The sequence below is a fragment of the Pongo abelii genome, chromosome 2 (assembly GCF_028885655.2).
Source record: "Pongo abelii isolate AG06213 chromosome 2, NHGRI_mPonAbe1-v2.0_pri, whole genome shotgun sequence".
Taxonomy (NCBI): domain Eukaryota; kingdom Metazoa; phylum Chordata; class Mammalia; order Primates; family Hominidae; genus Pongo; species Pongo abelii.
Genome location: NC_085928.1, coordinates 8956260 through 8975763, shown reverse-complemented (window position 1 = coordinate 8975763; position 19504 = coordinate 8956260). Strand labels below are relative to the sequence as shown.

At 43.6% G+C, this 19504-nt stretch overlaps 1 protein-coding gene across 1 annotated transcript in view; it reads left to right on the top strand.

Annotated features, from left to right (window-relative positions):
• RAB7A (RAB7A, member RAS oncogene family) overlaps positions 1–16238 on the top strand; it is an 85537-nt gene extending 69299 nt beyond the window's left edge. The window contains 3 exon segments of the mRNA NM_001133944.1: positions 7878–8096; positions 9047–9175; positions 14772–16238. Of these exon segments, the coding sequence (NP_001127416.1) occupies positions 7878–8096; positions 9047–9175; positions 14772–14867 (444 nt within the window). The 3' untranslated portion in view covers positions 14868–16238.
• Positions 16239–19504: the final 3266 nt, after the last annotated feature.

The following is a 19504-nucleotide window of genomic DNA, read 5'->3' as shown; positions in this document are numbered from 1 at the left end:
TATCTCAGATACGACTTTCTAAGACACACTAAAATTTCTTCTTCTTAAAAAAAAAAACTCAGATTTATCCTTTCTTGTTTTTTGTTGTTTTTAGTTTTGTTGTTTGCTAAATTTGGCAACCTGCAGGTCTCTGTCTTGTGCCTCTCTTGACATCCTTGCCCAGTGCTTTAGGTAAACATCTTTGTCTCACCTCATTAGCAAGACATAAACTTTCTTTATTTTTTTGACTTCCTATTTCATATGTAACTTCAAGAGTTGTGTGTCTATTGAGCCAATCTTTTTTTTATGTATCAGCTTATTAATCTTTCAAGGGTTTCCCTTTCAACAGTTAGGATAAGATACAGATTCTTTCATATGACTTGTTGAAAAGCCTTCGCATTCTGGCTATAAATTATTATTCCCTTTTTTTCCCCCATTGAGTCATTTTGTTTGTATACATGTATTACATCCCTAGAAAAGAAACCCCTGAAGGATGGATACCTTGAGTCCAGGAGTTCGAGCCTGCAATGAGCTGTGACTGCTCCATTATACTCCAGCCTGGGTGATGGAGTGAGACCCTGTCTCTAAATTTAAAAAAAAAAAAAAAAAAAAAGAATCCCAGGATTTTCCCTCCTGTATTTTCATCTCTTTCTTCATGGTCCATGATGCCAGCTGAGGTTGTCAGTACAACCTCACTTTGAAACCCAACTATTGGGATAGGAGTAGATTATTCTGTCGTTTGTCTAGATCTTTGAGTTGCACATCAAATCTGGGGCCAGTCATTCCAGGGGCAGTTTTCTCCTTCCAGTCCTTCCAAATCATGTGCTGCTCTTACAGACTTGTGTTGGTGGATATGTCTTTGCTTCCAGCAGGGCCTGTATACCCACCTGAAGTCTCCAACTTTTAGCTCAGTTCTTTTGAAACTTCTATCTCTATGGCAGTTTTTCTTTCCTATATGCTTCTGGAGGCAAATACAATTCTAATCCCATTGTAGTCCTAGAAAGTACCTGGCAAATAGTGGGGCTTGCTGAAATGTGTGAATGATGTAGGTTAAAGGTAGAAATTTGTGCACGTGTTGACCTCCAGCCATGGCATGCTCCTAGAGGATCAGGACTCTTAATTGACTCACACTTCTAGGACAGAGCTAGTATGAATCTCTCATCCTTACCTCACCTACACACATACACCTAGAGATCTTCAAAATGTAACTACAGTTTAAGCAAGTCAATCTTGAGAATAGAACTGGAAAACCTTGGCCCAAGGAATTGGCAAAGCTTGTGTCTGCAGTTGTTGGAGAATCTCAGTCCCACTCTCCACATGTACAGAAATCTTTGTCTCAAAGGATTTAACATAAATCCCTGTCATTCCTGGCAAAAACAAGGGTAAGACCACTCTGTAGGGACATGTACTCTACCGCAGGAGAGAAGATGAGTTCATAACCACATGAGGAAATAATGTGCCACAGGAGATGTTCACAATGACTAGAGATGTTCTAAAAAGAAATAGAAACCATAATGGAAAGGGATACTATAAAAAAATGAGGATATGGAAAACTTAGAACTTCAAGAAGTGAAAACATAGTATTGAAATAAGCTAAATGAACAGTTAAACTGTAGATTAAATGCAACTGAAAAAAGCAGTAAGCCGTAAGAGCTGAGCAAATTTTCTAAAAGAAGACTTAAAATTGTAGACGACTGAAAAGCAAAATCTTAAGAGCAACTATAGAAAAAAAAGACATGACTTATAAAGGAACAACAGACTGACAAATTCTCAACAGAAGGCAGAAGGGAGTAGAATTACTTCAGGGAGCTGGGGTAAAGGCCCATCTGAAGATTCTCCATGTGTCGCAGCAAGACTCAGACTGCCTTTTGCTCAGGGAAAATAGAACTTCTCCAGCTGAGCTGTGGTTTTGATAGCCATGTGGGCCAGCGACTTCAGAAATCAGAGTTCGGCCCCTGCTGGGTCGGGGGTTGTCATAACACTCCTGTCTGTACTACTAAGCTGGGACCTTGGGGCGCTGCACTCTTGAAGTAAACCCCATCAGGAGATCCACAGGGCACTATGGGCTTCTCAGGAAGCCCAAATTCCAGGAAGGATAAATAAAAAGAATTCTGTGTGAGTCATAATGAAATTAAAAAAAAAAAAAAAGTCTTAAAAATAGACTGAGGAAAACCTGACAAGCACAGCACTGAGGCTGTCAGGTGACTCTTGGCAGTAGCAGCAGAGCCCAGCAGGCAGTGGGGTATGTTGGGAAAGAGACAGGCAGCACAGTGTTCTGTCTCTGCTGAAATAACCCTCCTGAATGAAAGAGTACATGTTTAAGGGCTAGTGGCAGAAGTTCTAAAGGATAACTCCAGGAAGAAAGTGATTTCATGTAGATGAGGAAAGAGTGGAAAAAGATAACAAGTTCCCAAGAGATTGAAGCAAAAGGATAGCCCTTGTGCTTTTGCAGCCAGTTTCAAATACTAGAAGTAGATGAAAATCATTGTCTCTGCACAAAGGCGTCATTATCCTGATCTTGAGGAATCCTCATGTGTTTTTCGAGGGCTTTTAGCAGCTTGCAGTAAAACATAATCAAAATAAAACAAGGCACCACAGAAAGAACCAGTGGAAACTTCCCTGGTAATTCCAGAGTGTTTTTTATATTTAAAGAAATAAGGAAGATACAGAGTTTCAGTTATATGAGATGAATAAATCCTAGAGATGTGTACAGCATGGTGCCTGTAGTTAACAATACTGTATTGTACACTTAAAAATTTGCATGCTGGATGCGGTGGCTCATGCCTGTAATCCTAGTGCTTTGGGAGGCCAAGAGAGGAGTTCGAGACTAGCCTGGGCAAAATAACAACATTTCATCTCTACAAAAAATTTTTTTGAAAGAATTTACTAAGAGGATCTTATTGTAAGGGTTCTTATCACAAAAAGTAGTAATAAAAGGATGGGGGGAAACCTTTTGATGAGTAGGTTTGTGGCCTACATTGTAATGATGGTTTTCTCTCCAAACTCATGAGTTGTATGCATTAGATCATTAGATGTGTGCAGCCTTCGTATGTCAGCCATACCTCACTAAAGGGGCTTTGGTTAAAGATAAGATAATCTTTTATCTGCAGGGAAGAAACGAAACAGTTGACATTGATGGGGGGAGAAAATGAAGCACAATCAATGAAATTTGGAAATTCAGAGAATGCTGCTAAAGCATAGCAGATTGGCCACACCAGAAAAGGTCTGGAAGAATGAAAGAAAAATGGCAGGAAATATGAAAGAGATAAGTGAAAGTGAGAAGGTTGGACTTACTTTTAATCAGTCTCAGAAGGTGTAGAGAGAGAATAATAGATCAAAGATGATATTTGCTGAGAATTTTCGAGAATTGGTGTGGCACCAATCCACTGACTCAAGAAGCCCAAATTCCAGGAAGGATAAATAAAAAGAATTCTGTGTAAGTCATAATGAAATTAAAAAAAAAAAAAAAAGTCTTAAAAATAGACTGAGGAAAACCTGACAAGCACAGCACTGAGGCTGCCAGGTGACTCTTGGCAGTAGCAGCAGAGCCCAGCAGGCAGTGGGGTATGTTGGGAAAGAGACAGGCAGCACAGTGTTCTGTCTCTGCTGAAATAACCCTCCTGAATGAAAGAGTACATGTTTAAGGGCTAGTGGCAGAAGTTCTAAAGGATAACTCCAGGCAGAAAGTGATTTCATGTAGATAGGTCTGAAGGAAGAACACTTCAATAGTATACTTGTATCTATTTTTGGAATCATGAGTATGTAACTTCCAAAGTAATATGAGGAAACAAAGATCAGAACTATGTAATCTAATGTGTAGGGAAAGATTAGTGACTGCTGTGTTTCTTGTTTTTTAAAGTTCTCTATACTGTTCAGAAAGAATCTGGAAATTGATTAGTATCTTAGATGGAATCAAATAGGCATGCATGACAAATTTCCAGGGAACATGTTGTGAGTTCGTAGTAATTTAAACAGTGATATTAGTATAGTAATACACAGATCACAGGAACAGAGGGCACAGGGTGCACCTCTCTGGTAATACATGGGGAGAAGGGTGTTGTAGGGTACATATTTTATTTTATTTATTTATTTATTTATTTATTTATTTATTTATTTATTTATGAGACGGAGTCTCTGTCGCCCAGGCTGGAGTGCAGTGGCGTGATCTTGGCTCACTGCAACCTCCGCCTCCCGGGTTCAAGCAATTCTCCTGCCTCAGCCTCCCGAGTAGCTGGGACTACAGGTGCGTGCCACCACGCCCAGCTAATTTTTTGTATTTTTAGTAGAGATGGGGTTTCACCATGTTAGCCAGGATGGTCTTGATCGCCTCACCTCATGATCTGGCCGCCTCAGCCTCCCGCAGCGCTGGGATTACAGGCGTGAGCTACCACACCCAGGCTTTTTTTTTTTTTTTTTTTTTTTTGAGACAGGAGTCTTGCTGTCACCCAGGCTGGAGTGCAGTGGCCTGATCTCAGCTCACTGCAACCTCCGCCTCCCCGATTCAGGCAATTGTCCTGCCTCAGCCTCCCAAGTAGCTGGGATTACAGGCGCCTGCCACCACGCTTGGCTAATTTTTTGTACTTATTTTTAGTAGAAACGAGGTTTCACCATGTTGGCCAGGCTGGTCTCGAACTCCCGACCTCAGGTGATCCACCTACCTTGGCCTCCCGAAGTCCTGGGATTACAGGCGTGAGCCACTGCGCTCAGCCAGTAGGGTAAATAAGTGGGACCAGGACAGGGCTTTACATTCTAGCTTGGGGGAACCAGAGGATTCAAGACCTGAAGGTGGAAAAAATACAAAGTGAAAACTTTAAAAATGAAAATAGTGAATACTTTTCACCTTTGGCATTTGAAAATACAGAAAGTACAAATCATAAAATGTTGAAGATTGATTAATAGATTACATTAAACATCTAAATAACAAAATTCTCAGACTAACAAGAACAAACCACACAAGCAGGCGAAAAAGATGATAATGCCTAATAGTATCCAAGCAGTAGGCAACCTGGTGGATGCTAGAATATAGGGAGTGGAACAGCCTCAGGTTGATGTTAGGAGTGTAGTAATGAGTACAACCTTTTCAGTAGAAACTGCCACTCTGCTCCCCAGTGTTGAACATACACTTATACAGCAATCCAGAGTTCTGAGTCTGAGTGTATGGCCTAGAGAAACTTATTTCTGGGCATTATGAGAGAGGTGTAATGAGAGTTATCATTGCAGCCTTGCATGGGGAGTGAAAAACTGCAAATAACTCAAATGATCTGGGAAACTAAGTGTAGTCTATTAAGGCAATGAAATATTATATAACTGTTAACTTTTGGGAATGAAAAAAGACAAGTTGCAGAAAGCTGTACAGGATGATACTGTTTATGTAAGGCATCTCTTCAGGAGCGTTTACTTGTGGTGAAGAAGAAAGAAAATGCAATGGGGGAAGGGTTAACTCTTGGAAAAAACGGATTAAAATAACTTAATTTTTGTCACATCAGAATATTGGGTAGATAGTTATAAGGGTATAATTTTAAATGGAGAAAACAAAACATTTTGAGACAAGCAGGCTGGCTGGTTTCCTGTTTTGATGTGGTCTAGAGAAAAAGAATAAAAGCCCCTTACTCAAGCTGTAGCTTACCTAACTTCCAGACAATCAGCAACAAAAAACCCTGAGAAACTGTTATCAAAAGTTCCTGCTTCATGGGGCTAGGGACCTCCCTGGGGCCCCCCAGCATGTGCAGTTAGACTTAAACTTCAACTTACAGTTACCTTTTCCTCATTTAATGCCAAAAGTCACACCCAAGGTGGAGATTTAACCTGCTAGTGCTACACGCAATTTCTGAAGAAGCATGTATAGCCACTGTGCGTGCACTAGAAAAACCCCTCCTATATACATACCCTGACATCACCCCTCCCCACAGGAAAGCCCTTTAAAGTTAACTCCCACACTGCTTTCAGAGAACAGCTGCCCCTTTCCTTTTGCAGTGCTAGCTCACTATGCACAAGCTAATACACTTTCACTTTCTCTTTGCTGTTGTGTCTGGTGATCTCTCTTGATTTCTATCGTGGAAGATTCCAAGAACCCGGGTCGCTGTTAACAATTTCAATTAAAATATTTAAAAAATTAAAGATCACAGTCAACCATAGGACTGTACTTGTTGATGTTTTGATAAATATGGCCTTTACTTTTGTAAAGTTAAATTAATTTTGGTAACTTTCTAGGAACCCGTCAACTTGTTGACTTCTTTTTGATGTATTACTTTGCCTTCTCTGTGTATCTGAGTTCCAGATGATGAATTGGTTCCACCTAACAGTAACAGAGTTCTTATGTAATTCTGCTTGTAGGAGTCCATCTGAAAAAAGCCATTTGAAATACAGAGAAAGCTCCCTGTGCTAAGTTCATTGCTGAGTTGTTTATAATGATAGGAAATTGTCAGCAATATTTTCTTAAAAATAGGAATCGATGGTTCACTAAATCTGTTGGGCAGCAGTAAAGTCCAGTGAACCTGCTCTCCCATGTCACCCCATCTGCTGTTGCCAGAGTGCCCTAGTGCGTGACAGGGTAGAGGGGAGGAACGTGGGAGAATGTGGAGAGTGTCACGTGTGCAGTCTAGGATTTCAGCTCCAGAAAACCTCTCCGCGCATATGACTAGAACAAGACATGAACTCCTTCCTGTGTGGGAGGATGCCAAGTGTTCTTTTGTTTGTTGTTTGTTTGAGAATGGGGTCACTTCTCCGCTGACAGAGATGCATACATATTCCGTGTAGAACATTGGAGAACCAGGAGAGCACAGTGATAAGTACCACCAGCAGCCCCGATCCTGTTTAGTCTACATGTGTGGACTTTGTTTATTGTACCTGGGCAAGGGAGCATTTAGTGCCCTAGCCTGCTGAGAGGCAGTGGAATCATTAGAAATAAATTTGTCTTTTTTGCCCTTCATCCTTATATCTGAGTTGTTATCATGTTCGTCCGGCTCTGTTTGAGTGCCTGTTACGGATCTAGGGCAGTAAGTATACCCAGCCTTGCTCTTAAACCTAGCATGGCAGTGATTGATGTGACCAGCTTAGAGCTGGGCAGTAGTACCTGGTTTAATCTTTACTCTGATGTGTGTTCTCATTGTCTTTCTCTTGATCTCTTTTTGTCAAGAGTTTTTCATTTGTTTTGTTTTTTAATTGAGGTATAATACAAATGAAATATAACATGCTAATCTTTTTTGTTGTTTAGGCAAACTTTTCTCTTTTTTTTTTTTTGAGACAGAGTTTCGCTCTTGTCACCCAGGCTGGAGGGCAATGGCACGATCTTGGCTCACCGCAACCTCCGCCTCCCAGGTTCAAGCGATTCTCCTGCCTCAGCCTCTCAAGTAGCTGGGATTACAGGCATGCACCACCATGCCTGGCTAATTTTGTATTTGTAGTAGAGACAGGGTTTCTCCGTGTTGGTCAGGCTGGTCTCAAACTCCTGACCTCCGGTTATCCACTGTGCCTGGCTAGGCAAACTTTTCATACAGTAAAATGCATAGATTGAACTGTATCATTCGTGAGTCATCACCTCACTTCCCTATATTTCCATTGCTCTCAGAAAGTTCCCAGAGTACCTAAGTTTTATTTATAGTTCAAATTTTACACACTTAACCTACCTGTGACCACTACTTGGATCAAGATATAAGAAATTTCTAGCACCCTGGAGATTGGACTCAATGTCACTCGCTCATAGACAGACACATACTTACAATATTTGTGAGGATTGTTTCAGATACTCTGGTGCTGAAATTTGCTTCCTGAAGTCTGGTGTCATTTGTCTTTGTGGGTGGCCCCACAATCTAGCCTCTTTCTTCTGGCACCCCTTGCATACATGCTCCTGGTGCTCTGCCTAGCATTCTCCCAAGGAATAAATGTTTTGTCTCTCACAGATATGGGACACAGCAGGACAGGAACGGTTCCAGTCTCTCGGTGTGGCCTTCTACAGAGGTGCAGACTGCTGCGTTCTGGTATTTGATGTGACTGCCCCCAACACATTCAAAACCCTAGATAGCTGGAGAGATGAGTTTCTCATCCAGGCCAGTCCCCGAGATCCTGAAAACTTCCCCTTTGTTGTGTTGGGAAACAAGATTGACCTCGAAAACAGACAAGTAAGTACCAATGATGATAGATATCGTCACAGACACCTGCTCCCCAGGGGCCTTGTGAATTTGGAGGGTTCTCTGCTAAGCTCACATGGCTCTAGGAGGTGCTGGTGGAGTCTTCATTACCATATGCCAGCCCCTCAGGCCAACTGCCTTTAAGGGCTGGGACCCAGGTGACCTGGGTTAAGTCCCCATCCTGCCCCCAGCTGGCTGTGACTTTGGGCTATTGTCTTGGCTCTCTCAGCTTCAGTTCCCTTTCTGCACTTTGAAGGAGGGAATTCGGTTTTGTCATTCTCAGTAGTGCCCTCCCAGTACCTCCAGGCCATGCGTGGATCTCCATGTGTGCAGAATATTGCTTTGGGCTTTGAGTGAAATTGCTGTACTGTAGTTTCAAATATCATTTCTGTTGGAACATGGACTCTTTGATTAATTACAACTAGGTTTATTTCTGACCATGGATCTTTTCTTAAGTGACTTAGTCCTTATCTCTTGGCTGAAAATGGGCTAGGGGTTGGGGAAGGAATGAGAATGTGTGAGTGGCATGGGTGATATCACACTAGCAGTAATGGTGAAGGGGCTATAAACCTTAAGACCAAGCTGCTGGGCATTTCCTGTCCTGGGATCCCTGAGGTCCCAGTAAACACTCTTCATTTCTTCCTGGACTGGCTTCTTACTCCATTCACAAATGGCTTTTAAGTATAACTGAGGGTCAGAAGGTATGAGCTGTAGACCGAGACAGGCTTTGAGCTCTCTAGCTGAATCCTAGCAATCCTGAGCATAGCCAGCAAGACAAGTTTGGACGGGTCTGCAGGTCTCCTCCAACACCCTCTTTCCCCGTGTCTGTGTCCTCACCTGTACCACCTGTAGACAAGGGGCCATGACACTTCCTGGGGAGGATGGAGTCAGTGCTGGCTGCTTCTGTCATGAGCCTATGTGCACTCTGCTTCTTCTTTCAGGTGGCCACAAAGCGGGCACAGGCCTGGTGCTACAGCAAAAACAACATTCCCTACTTTGAGACCAGTGCCAAGGAGGCCATCAACGTGGAGCAGGCGTTCCAGACGATTGCACGGAATGCACTTAAGCAGGTGGGTCTCCCACAGCTGACCAGCCCACTCTGGTGATGCCGGACCACTGACCCAGTCCCTGCCTGGCCTCCTGCCCTTAATCTTCTTCCCTAACCCACTCTTTTCTGTATAGCCAGAATACCCTATGGTTCATCTGGGAAGGGTATGACATGTTCTGCTTAAGCTTCCAGAAATCCCACTTTGGGGGGAATAATCTAAAAGATGCAGAGGCTGTGAAGTCTGAGGCTGCCCTTCTTTTACTAGGCTTGTTCTTATTTTCTTTGCTGCGATTAGGAGATCAGGTCACTGGGAGACCCCGAACAGATTGCTGCTTCTATTTAAGGAGGAAATAAACATGAATATGAATCCCAGCTCTGCTGCCTACCAATCATTATATCTAGTTTGGGCTTAAAAAAAAATTATGGCCGGGCACTGTGGTTCATGCCTGTAATCCTAGCACTTTGGGAGGCCAAGGCGGGCTGATCGCTTGAGGTCAGGAGTTCGAGACCAGCCTGGCCAACGTGGTGAAACCCCCTCTCCCCTAAAAAATACAAAAAAATTAGCCAGGCCTGGTGGCGGTCGCCAGTAATCCCAACTACTCGGGAGGCTGAGGCAGGAGAATTTCTTGAACCCAGGTGGCAGAGGTTGCAGTGAGCCAAGATCATGCCACTGTACTCCAGCCTTGGTGACAGAGTGGGACTCTGTCTAAAAAAAATAAAACATTAAAATAAAAAAAAATTATATCTGAACTTCTACCCCCTCACCTGAAAAATGGGAATACCTGCTTTTGCAGGGTGATTATGAAGATTAAATGAGACAGACTCTTCCAGCTCTCACATACTGACTGGTAACTTTTTTCCTTAGAAACAGTTAAGTAAACAACACAAAGAAGGAAGAAGATGTAGGAAAACTATTCAAGGAATACAATACCTAGAATTTCTTATTTACTGTTTCTGTGATTAGATACAACCACTCATGCGAGTTGAAAGTCTGTTTTGATGTACAGCTCTGTTAGGGGCAGTGGTGATTAAGGCAGGTCACGAAGCCTCATCAGACAGTGTCTGGGGGTGGTCAGAGGTGTGGCAGGTTTGGGAGGATGCATAGAACACTTGAAGCACATGGTGGCTGTGAAGGGCAAGGCAGATTCTGCTGACTCCAGGAAGCCGGCTGAATGAAGGTAATGGCTTTCAGCAGGACAAAGAGTTGTTTGGAATGGTTGCTCCAAGGACCAGGGAAATTCTGGCATGGATGGGGTCTGCACTAAGTGTTCTAGAATGAAAGGGACAGATCTACTCAATGAGGAAATTGTTCCACCCAGAATGCCAGGAGAGCCCTCAAGTGGTAAGGAGCAGACCAAGATGCAGACTTGGCCACCCTCACCCCCAAATAATAATGTTTGTGTTTTTCTTAATGTTCATATAAGGGAAGGGAAATCCAAATATGTGTAGGAAAGTGTTTCCCACCTGTTCCCTGTTGCCTGGCATCACTGTCTGAGTTTTTCTCTTCCATCACTACTGTCCCTGTTGTCTTTATGCTTTTATTTTTAGAGCTAGCCCCTAAGAAGTTAGATTGTTACATCGGAGGGTCTATTTAATTGTAAGTTAGGGTGCCAGGTTGCTTTCCCCAAGGGGAATAACATTTCAGCAGTGTGGGCTTGCTTTGTTCTACCTCCTTGCCAGCAACAATAGGTGTCACCTGTCACTGCTGACATTGCTGATCTTTGGGTGTATAAATTGCCACCATCGTGACTACTGGTCCCTCTGAGTCCCCCTCCCTGGGGCTTAGCCATTTGGATTTTCTCTGCTGCACACAGCCGGCACACAGCACATGGTTGGGCCTCTCTCAGTTCTCATGAGCTGTTGGTGAATTGAAGTTAACTCTACTTGCATCTTAAGTGACTTTTCCAACTCTGTGGTCTTTTTAAGTCTTTTGAACATAGGGAAAAAGTATTTTTTTATTTGGTTATGTCATTTTAAGTTTCTATGTTTCCTGTGTCTACATCAGATTTTTCTGTAATTCAGCTGGAATTTGTTTTGGCTTATGGCAGGAAAGAGAGACTTGCCTTTTCTCTCAAGAGAGCTCAGCCAGTTGTTTGAAATCATTCGGCTATGTTACACAAGCCATTTCTCTCCCTGAATAGACTGTGGCCTGTGCTAAATGCTCATATGTGCTGGGATCTGTTTCTGGTCTTTCCAGTCTGTTCTGGTGATGTCCATGCCATGTTCCCTTATCTGGACTGTGTTGATTTGACTGCCTGATGAGGCAAGTTTCCTCTTGCCACATTCTTTTTTTTTTTTTGAGACGGAGTCTCGCTCTGTTCCCCAGGCTGGAATGCAATGGCGTGATCTCAGCTCACTGCAACCTCCGCCTCCCAGGTTCAAGCAGTTCTCCTGCCTCAGCCTCCTGAGTAGCTGGGATTACAGGCATCCGCCACCATGCCCAGCTAATTTTGGTATTTTTTAGTAGAGATAGGGTTTCACCATGTTGGCCAGGCTGGTCTGGAACTCACATTGTGAACCGCCCGCCTCAGCCTCCCAAAATGCTGGGGTTACAGGCGTGAGCCACCGCGCCTGGCCTGCCACATTCTTTTTTAATAATTTTCTTTCAGTTCCACCATTTTCCTCTCTTACCTTCCACACCCCAAATAAAACTCTGTTGAGATTTTGACTGGAATTTTTTTCTTCAAGCCCACTGTTTTTTTCTCATTGATTGCAGTTTTCCTGGGGCTGTTGCATTAGTCTGCTCAGGCTGCGTTAACAAAACCCCACAGCCTGGGAGGGTCCAACAACAGACATTTTGTTTTCTCACAGTTCTGGAGGCTGGAAGTCCATGAGCAGGGTGCTGGCACATGTTTCTGGTGAGGGTGCTTTTCTGGGCTATCTTCTCACTGTGTCCTCCCATGCCCTTTCCGCTGTGTGCACAGAGAGAGGACACACGAGCAAGGTGTCTCTGGTGTCACCTCTTCTTATAAGGACACGAATTCTCTCAGATCAGGGCCCTACCCTGCAACCTCATTTAACCTTCATTCCTTCCTTACTCCAAATACAGCCAGCTGAAGGGTTAGTGCTTCAACACAGGAATTTTGGAGGAACACAAACATTCTGCCCAGCCGGGTGCGGTGGCTCACGCCTGTAATCCCAGCGCTTTGGGAGGCTGAGGCGGGTGGATCACCTGAGGTCAGGAGTTCAAGACCAGCCTGGCCAACATTGTGAAACCCCATGTCTACTAAAAACACAAAAAATTAGCTGGGCGTGGTGGTGGGCACCTGTAATCCCAGCTACTTAGGATGCTGAGGCAGGAGAATTGCTTGAACCTGGGAGGTGGAGGTTGCAGTGAGCCGAGATTGCACCATTGCACTCCAGCCTGGGCAACAAGAGCGAAACTCCATCTCAAAAAAAAACCAAAACATTCCACCCATGATATTATTTTAGGTCTTGTTTCTGTTCCTTCAGTAAGATTGATTGATTCTTTTTGTTTTTTTTAGAGACAGGGTCTTGCTCTGTCAGTCAGGCTGATACACAGTGGTGCAATCATCACTCACTATAGCCTCCAACTTCTGGGCTCCAGCGATCTTCCCACCATAGCCTCCTAAGTAGGTAGGACTACAGGCACACCCAGGCTATAGTTGATTTATAATATGATCCTTTGCTTTTCACAGTAAACATATTCCTAGGTACTGGTGGGAATATAAAATGTCGCTATTTGTAACAGCCAAAAAGTAAGAACAACTCAAATGTCCATCAACTGATAAGTGAATAAACAAAGGGCAGCTTATCCATGCATTCTAATATTATTCAGCTGTAAGAAGGAATGAAGTAGTGACACATGCTGCCACATGGGTGCTAAGTGAAGGAAGCCAGTTGCAAAAAGACCGTATGTTGTACGATTCCATTTCAGTGAAATGTCCAGCCTGGATGCAGTGGCTCATGCCTAAAATCACAGCACTTTGGGAGGCTGAGGCTGGAGGATCGCTTGAAACCAGGAGTTTGAGACCATCTTGGGCAACATAGCTGGAGCTTATAATTCCAGCTACTTGGGAGGCTGAGACTGGAGGATTGTGTGAGCCCAGGAGTTAGAGGCTGCAGTGAGCTGTGATCATGCCATTGCACTGCAGCCTGGGGGACAGAGCAAGACTCTGCCTCAAAAAAAAAAAAGAAATCACAGTCCACTAGAAGAAATGGGGAAAATTAAAATAAATAAATAATGTTTAAAAATTAAGTGTCCAGAATAATAGGCAACTTTATTGAGACAGAAAGTAGATGAGTGGTTGCTGGGTCCAAGATGGTGTAGAATGGGAGTGGGAAGGAACTACTAATGGGCATAGGGTTTTTTGGGGGGTGATGAGAGTATTTTAAACTTAATGTTGCTGGCTGCCCAACTTTCTGAATATACTAAAAGCCATTGAATTGTACACTTTATGGCATGTGAGTTAAAACCCAGTAAAGCTATTAGGAGTGCAATGGCACCGTCTTGGCTCACTGCAACCTTGACCTCCCGGGTTCAAGCAATTCTCCTGCCTCAGCCTCCTGAGTAGCTGGGATTATAGGTGCTTGTCACCATGCCTGGCTAATTTCTGTATTTTTAGTAGAGACAGGGTTTCACCATGTTGGCCAGGCTGGTCTTGAACTCCTGACTTCAGGGATCCACCTGCCTCAGCCTCCCAAAGTGCTGGGATTACAGGCGTGAGCCACCATGCTCAGCCAAAGCTGTTATTTTTTTAAGTATGTATTCCTAGATGTTTTATACTTTTATAGTTATTGTCAATGGAATGATTTTTTTCCTAGATAACTTTTAATGAATAGAAACAGTTCCTGCTTTATCTCCAAATTCTAGAACAGTCACTGGCACACAAGTGCTCAGTGTTTAAGTGACATTGTTTTCCTGCACCCAAAAGTAGAATGCTGCTCCTCATTGAAAGCATGTTACTTTAGCAAAGTCCCACTAAAATGACCATAGTCCATCTGCTCTGATCACTTGTCACAGATGGTGGTAAAATTCATTCACAGCTGCCTTTCTAGGCCTGCAGCATTTGGGAGACAAAACTCTGCTAAACCTTTGGAACAAAAAAGAGACCAGAGGCCATTGGTCCCGAAAAGTAGATGGAAGATGGGGAGGTAGAAGGAATGTTCCAGGCTGAGAGGGCAGCTCACACTCAGCTCCAGCCACTTCACCTCGTGCACACACTGGCTGAGGGTTGCCAGATGTTTGAGAAAAGCTAGAAATCCAGACCATTGTTAACCATTGGCAACTATAGGGAACATACAGAAAGCATCTGAACTGGATGTGGTCCCAGAGCTCCCAGATCATGATCTGATCGAGAATGTCCATGAACTTCTGTCCTGATTGCTCGGTGCAGACCGCTGCTTCTCCTGGCAAGACTCCTCTCTTCACATTGACCTGGAGTTGTCACAAAATCTGTTATTCTCTTGCTACTCCCCTGAGCATGGCACCTTCTGCCAGAGCGCTCCCTTAACTGTGTGGGCAGGCTCTGCTCCACAGCTCCCCACCCACTCTGCCCAAGCAGAAGTGAGCCCCTCCTGGGCAGAAAGTGCCCGCAATGAGGGCTGAAATGTTTCTGTTCCCTGAGTAACCAACCTTTCTCTGTCTCCTTGTCCAGGAAACGGAGGTGGAGCTGTACAACGAATTTCCTGAACCTATCAAACTGGACAAGAATGACCGGGCCAAGGCCTCGGCAGAAAGCTGCAGTTGCTGAGGGGGCAGTGAGAGTTGAGCACAGAGTCCTTCACAAACCAAGAACACACGTAGGCCTTCAACACAATTCCCCTCTCCTCTTCCAAACAAAACATACATTGATCTCTCACATCCAGCTGCCAAAAGAAAACCCCATCAAACACAGTTACACCCCACGTATCTCACACACACACACACACACACACACACACACACACACACAGATCTGACGTAATCAAACTCCAGCTCTTGCCCGTGATGGCTCCTTGGGGTCTGCCTGCCCACCCACATGAGCCCGCGAGTATGGCAGCAGGACAAGCCAGCGGTGGAAGTCATTCTGATATGGAGTTGGCATTGGAAGCTTATTTTTTTTGTTCACTGGAGAGAGAGAGAACTGTTTACAGTTAATCTGTGTCTAATTATCTGATTTTTTTTAATGGTCTTGTGGTCTTTTTACCCCCCCTTTCCCCTCCCTCCTTGAAGGCTACCCCTTGGGAAGGCTGGTGCCCCATGCCCCATTACAGGCTCACACCCAGTCTGATCAGGCTGAGTTTTGTATGTATCTATCTGTTAATGCTTGTTACTTTTAACTAATCAGATCTTTTTACAGTATCCATTTATTATGTAATGCTTCTTAGAAAAGAATCTTATAGTACATGTTAATATATGCAACCAATTAAAATGTATAAATTAGTGTAAGAAATTCTTGGATTATGTGTTTAAGTCCTGTAATGCAGGCATGTAAGATGGAGGGTTGAACCCTGTTTGGATTGCAGAGTGTTACTCAGAATTGGGAAATCCAGCTAGCGGCAGTATTCTGTACAGTAGACACAAGAATTATGTACGCCTTTTATCAAAGACTTAAGAGCCAAAAAGCTTTTCATCTCTCCAGGGGGAAAACTGTCTAGTTCCCTTCTGTGTCTAAATTTTCCAAAAGGTTGATTTGCATAATACAGTGGTATGTGCAATGGATAAATTGCCGTTATTTCAAAAATTAAAATTCTCATTTTCTTTCTTTTTTTCCCCCCTGCTCCACACTTCAAAACTCCCCTGTTAGATCAGCATCCTACTACAAGAGTGAAAGGAAAACCCTAACAGATCTGTCCTAGTGATTTTACCTTTGTTCTAGAAGGCACTCCTTTCAGGTGGTATCCTTAGGTTAGCGGAGCTTTTTCCTCTTCCCCACCCATCTCCCCAATATTGCCCATTATTAATTAACCTGTTTCTTTGGTTGGAACCCTGGCAGTTCTGCTCCCTTCCTAGGATCTGCCCCTGCATTGTAGCTTGCTTAACGGAGCACTTCTCCTTTTTCCAAAGGTCTACATTCTAGGGTGTGGGCTGAGTTCTTCTGTAAAGAGATGAACGCAATGCCAATAAAATTGAACAAGAACAATGATCATCTGCCTTTGCCATGTCTTTTTTTCCTTCTTCAAGAGCCTTGGCTCAGTAGAGACCACATGAGCTAATCATAGCCAATGCCTTGTCAAGCAAGAGAGCCCTCCATAAATGGGCACGTGTGGTGCTTTGAGGCAGAAAGGCCCTCTCATTTCTGGTCCTGTAGTGCCTGTCCCTAGTTTTTTTTTTTTTTTTTCGGGGCAGGGAGGGTGTATTTTAATCACATTGTTGGAGGTTGAGGACCATGGATGGAGAAAGCATTGTCCCTTTAGAAGAGCAGCCACAAACTGCTGGGGACTCTGAGCCATGCATATCCTGTAGATGTAACTGTAACCTAGTCGTGTGTTATGTGTTTTATTTTTAGTTGACCTAGTTGCTAACACTTAGGTGTGTAATTCTGCATTTGTCACAGGAGAGGAAGACTTGGCAGCAGAGGCCCTGTATTCCAACATATGTAAGCCCCCACCTGGAATGGAATAGTTGCCACTTAGAAGCAATTTTATTAAAATAGTAGTAGTTCAGGTCGTGGGTCACTTCAGGTTTTGCAGAAGTGCCTCATTGAGTTAGATCTTGAATTCTACTTTGCTACACTTTTCTACATTTCCACTTCTCAGGCTTCTCAGCTGGTTTCTTTCCTCGTGGCTCCTCTTGGCATGTACTTTATGTGTTAAAAATAGCATAGTTTAGAAGCTCAGATGCTGCACAATGTGAGATTATCCACAGTGCAATTCCACCCTGGCTGGTGGTGCATGGCTTAAATCTTCTCTGGTCCTATATTTTGCTTGGGCCTCATCAGGTGTTTGTCCTCTAGAGGAGCAGAGTTCTCTCCAGCTTGGGGTCCAGTGACTGGGCCACAGTGTGTGGACCTTGTGTGATGCTCACCTCTGCAAATCAGGCATCTGTTCCTCTGATTGTGTTCCACAGGTCTTGACCTTATATGTGACATTAAAATGGACCTTGACTTCTGACCTGCTTGACCTTTATCCTAAAACTGATGATCATCCTGATATTAACCTGCCTTACTTAGCTTGAGATGAATGTAATCTTTAATTGGCTGATTTCAACCATTGTCCTTATCATAACTTACCCTAATTTTAATGACTTTGTCTTTGAACTGGCTTTGACTTTACCCTAAACATGATCACTGTTGAATGACCTTGACTCTGACCCACCTCCTGACCGTAATCATCACCTGACTTTGAAGTTAACATGGAACCCTACCATGACAATAGGTCTTACTCTCTGACCTGGGACTAATTAGTCTTATGTCCCATCAGCCTGATGGCTGAGCTTGGTGTCATATTTTAACCCTAAATTGTGTAATGTTCATCTAAGGGATTCAGCTTAACCACAATAGGAAGCCATGGCTGAGACTGAGCTCTGCATCAACACAGTGCCTTTTTCTATATTCCTATTTAGATTCAGCATAAGCATGTGTTTTCTCTCAAAAGAGGGGAACTTGTCATTTTGCTGGAATAAGCAGTAAGGATTTACTTTTGCGAAGAATATCTGGGACTGAGTTTGTCTGCAGTACTATGGATTGTTTGGGTTCATTTGTATTTGCCTTGAGGTGAGAATGAGATGAGTGTGTTGCTGGGTTTGTATCCATCTCAGTTTCCGCTAACAAGTATTCAGAAGTTACTTTTGGCGAGGCACACTGGCTCACACCTGTAATCCCAGCACTTTGGGAGGTCGAGGTGGGTGGATCACCTGAAGCCAGGAGTTTGAGACCAGCCTGGGCAACATGGCAAAACCCCATCTCTAATAAAAATACAAAATTTAGGCGGGCATGGTGGTGGGCACCTGTAGTCTCAGCTACTTGGGAGGCTGAGGCAGGAGAATCGCTTGAACCTGGAAGGCAGAGGTTGCAATGAGCCAAGATTGCGCCACTGCACTCCAGCCTGGGCAACAGAGTGAGACTCCATCTCACACACACAAAAAAAGTTTTGGAAAGGACGTCTGGGAATGAGTTTGTTGTATTAGTATGTACTTGTTTCAGTAGTACTCCTTCCTCAGATCCCAGCTTATTCTGCCTGCATGTGAGTGTGTGTTGCTGTGCCGACTTTCATCTCCCCCAATAAGCTATGAGGAGTTGGTTTTAATAAGAATGCCTGAGTTTGTTGTACTAACAGGAATTCTCATCCAAACTCCTACTCAGGTTCATTCTGATTCCTCTCATCTTTTAGTAGGAATATGCCTTTGAGGTTAATGTGTATTGTATTGCTTACATTGATGTCAGTTAACACTGACCAGCAATAAGATTTCACCTTAAGATAAATGTCTGAGACTAAGCTTTTTTGCACTGAAAATGATGCCTTCCAATAGCATGAAGTAGGTGCATCTTGGTTCACTCTACCTTGCAGTAAGAATGTGCCCTAGAGAGGAATGTGTGTGTCCTGCTTACCTTCCTCTCAGTTGTCACTCGCATGCAATTAGGAGTTACATGAATCAAATGATTGAGACCGGATGTACTTGTACTAATATGGATTCTTTTCATTACCACATGAGACTCATTCTAATCGATTTACACTTAACGATCATCCTGACCGTGATCCCCTTGAGGCGACCTTGGATTAACTTTGAAACTGACCCATGTGTCCTGACCTTGACTTTTTTCTTTTTTTTTTTTGAGACGGAGGCCCAGGCTGGAGTGCAGTGGCACGATCTTGGCTCACTGCAACCTCTGCCTCCCAGGTTCAAGCGATTCTCCTGCCTCAGCCTTCTGGGTAGCTGGGATTACAGGTGTGCACCACTGCACCTAGCTAAATTTTGTATTTTTTAGTAGAGAGGGGATTTCACCATGTTAGCTGGGCTGGTCTCGAACTTGCGACCTCAAATGATTCGCTCACTTTGGCCTCCCAAAGTGCTGGGATTACAGGTGTGTTGATCCTGATCTTGAATCTCATATACAGTCATCCTGACCTTAAGCTGAAATAAGCATGAACTTGACCTTGAATTTGAATCTGGCCCTAATTCTGACCCTTATCCTCACCCTAACCATCACCCTGACCATGTTTTGCCCTCATTTTAAACTTGTCCTTGAAACTGACTTTGATTGATTTTGAATCCAGTACACTGATGCTTTTCATGGCCCTGAATCTGAATCTGAAGCCAACCCTGAACATTGTCCTGGCCATAAGTTTATACTTCCCCTAAGTTTATACCTGAATCTAGCTGACCTTAACCATTCTTAAGTTATCCTTAACCTTAGTCATCCTGCCACTGATGATAGTCTGCCTTTGAACTGCTCTGGCCTTAAAATGA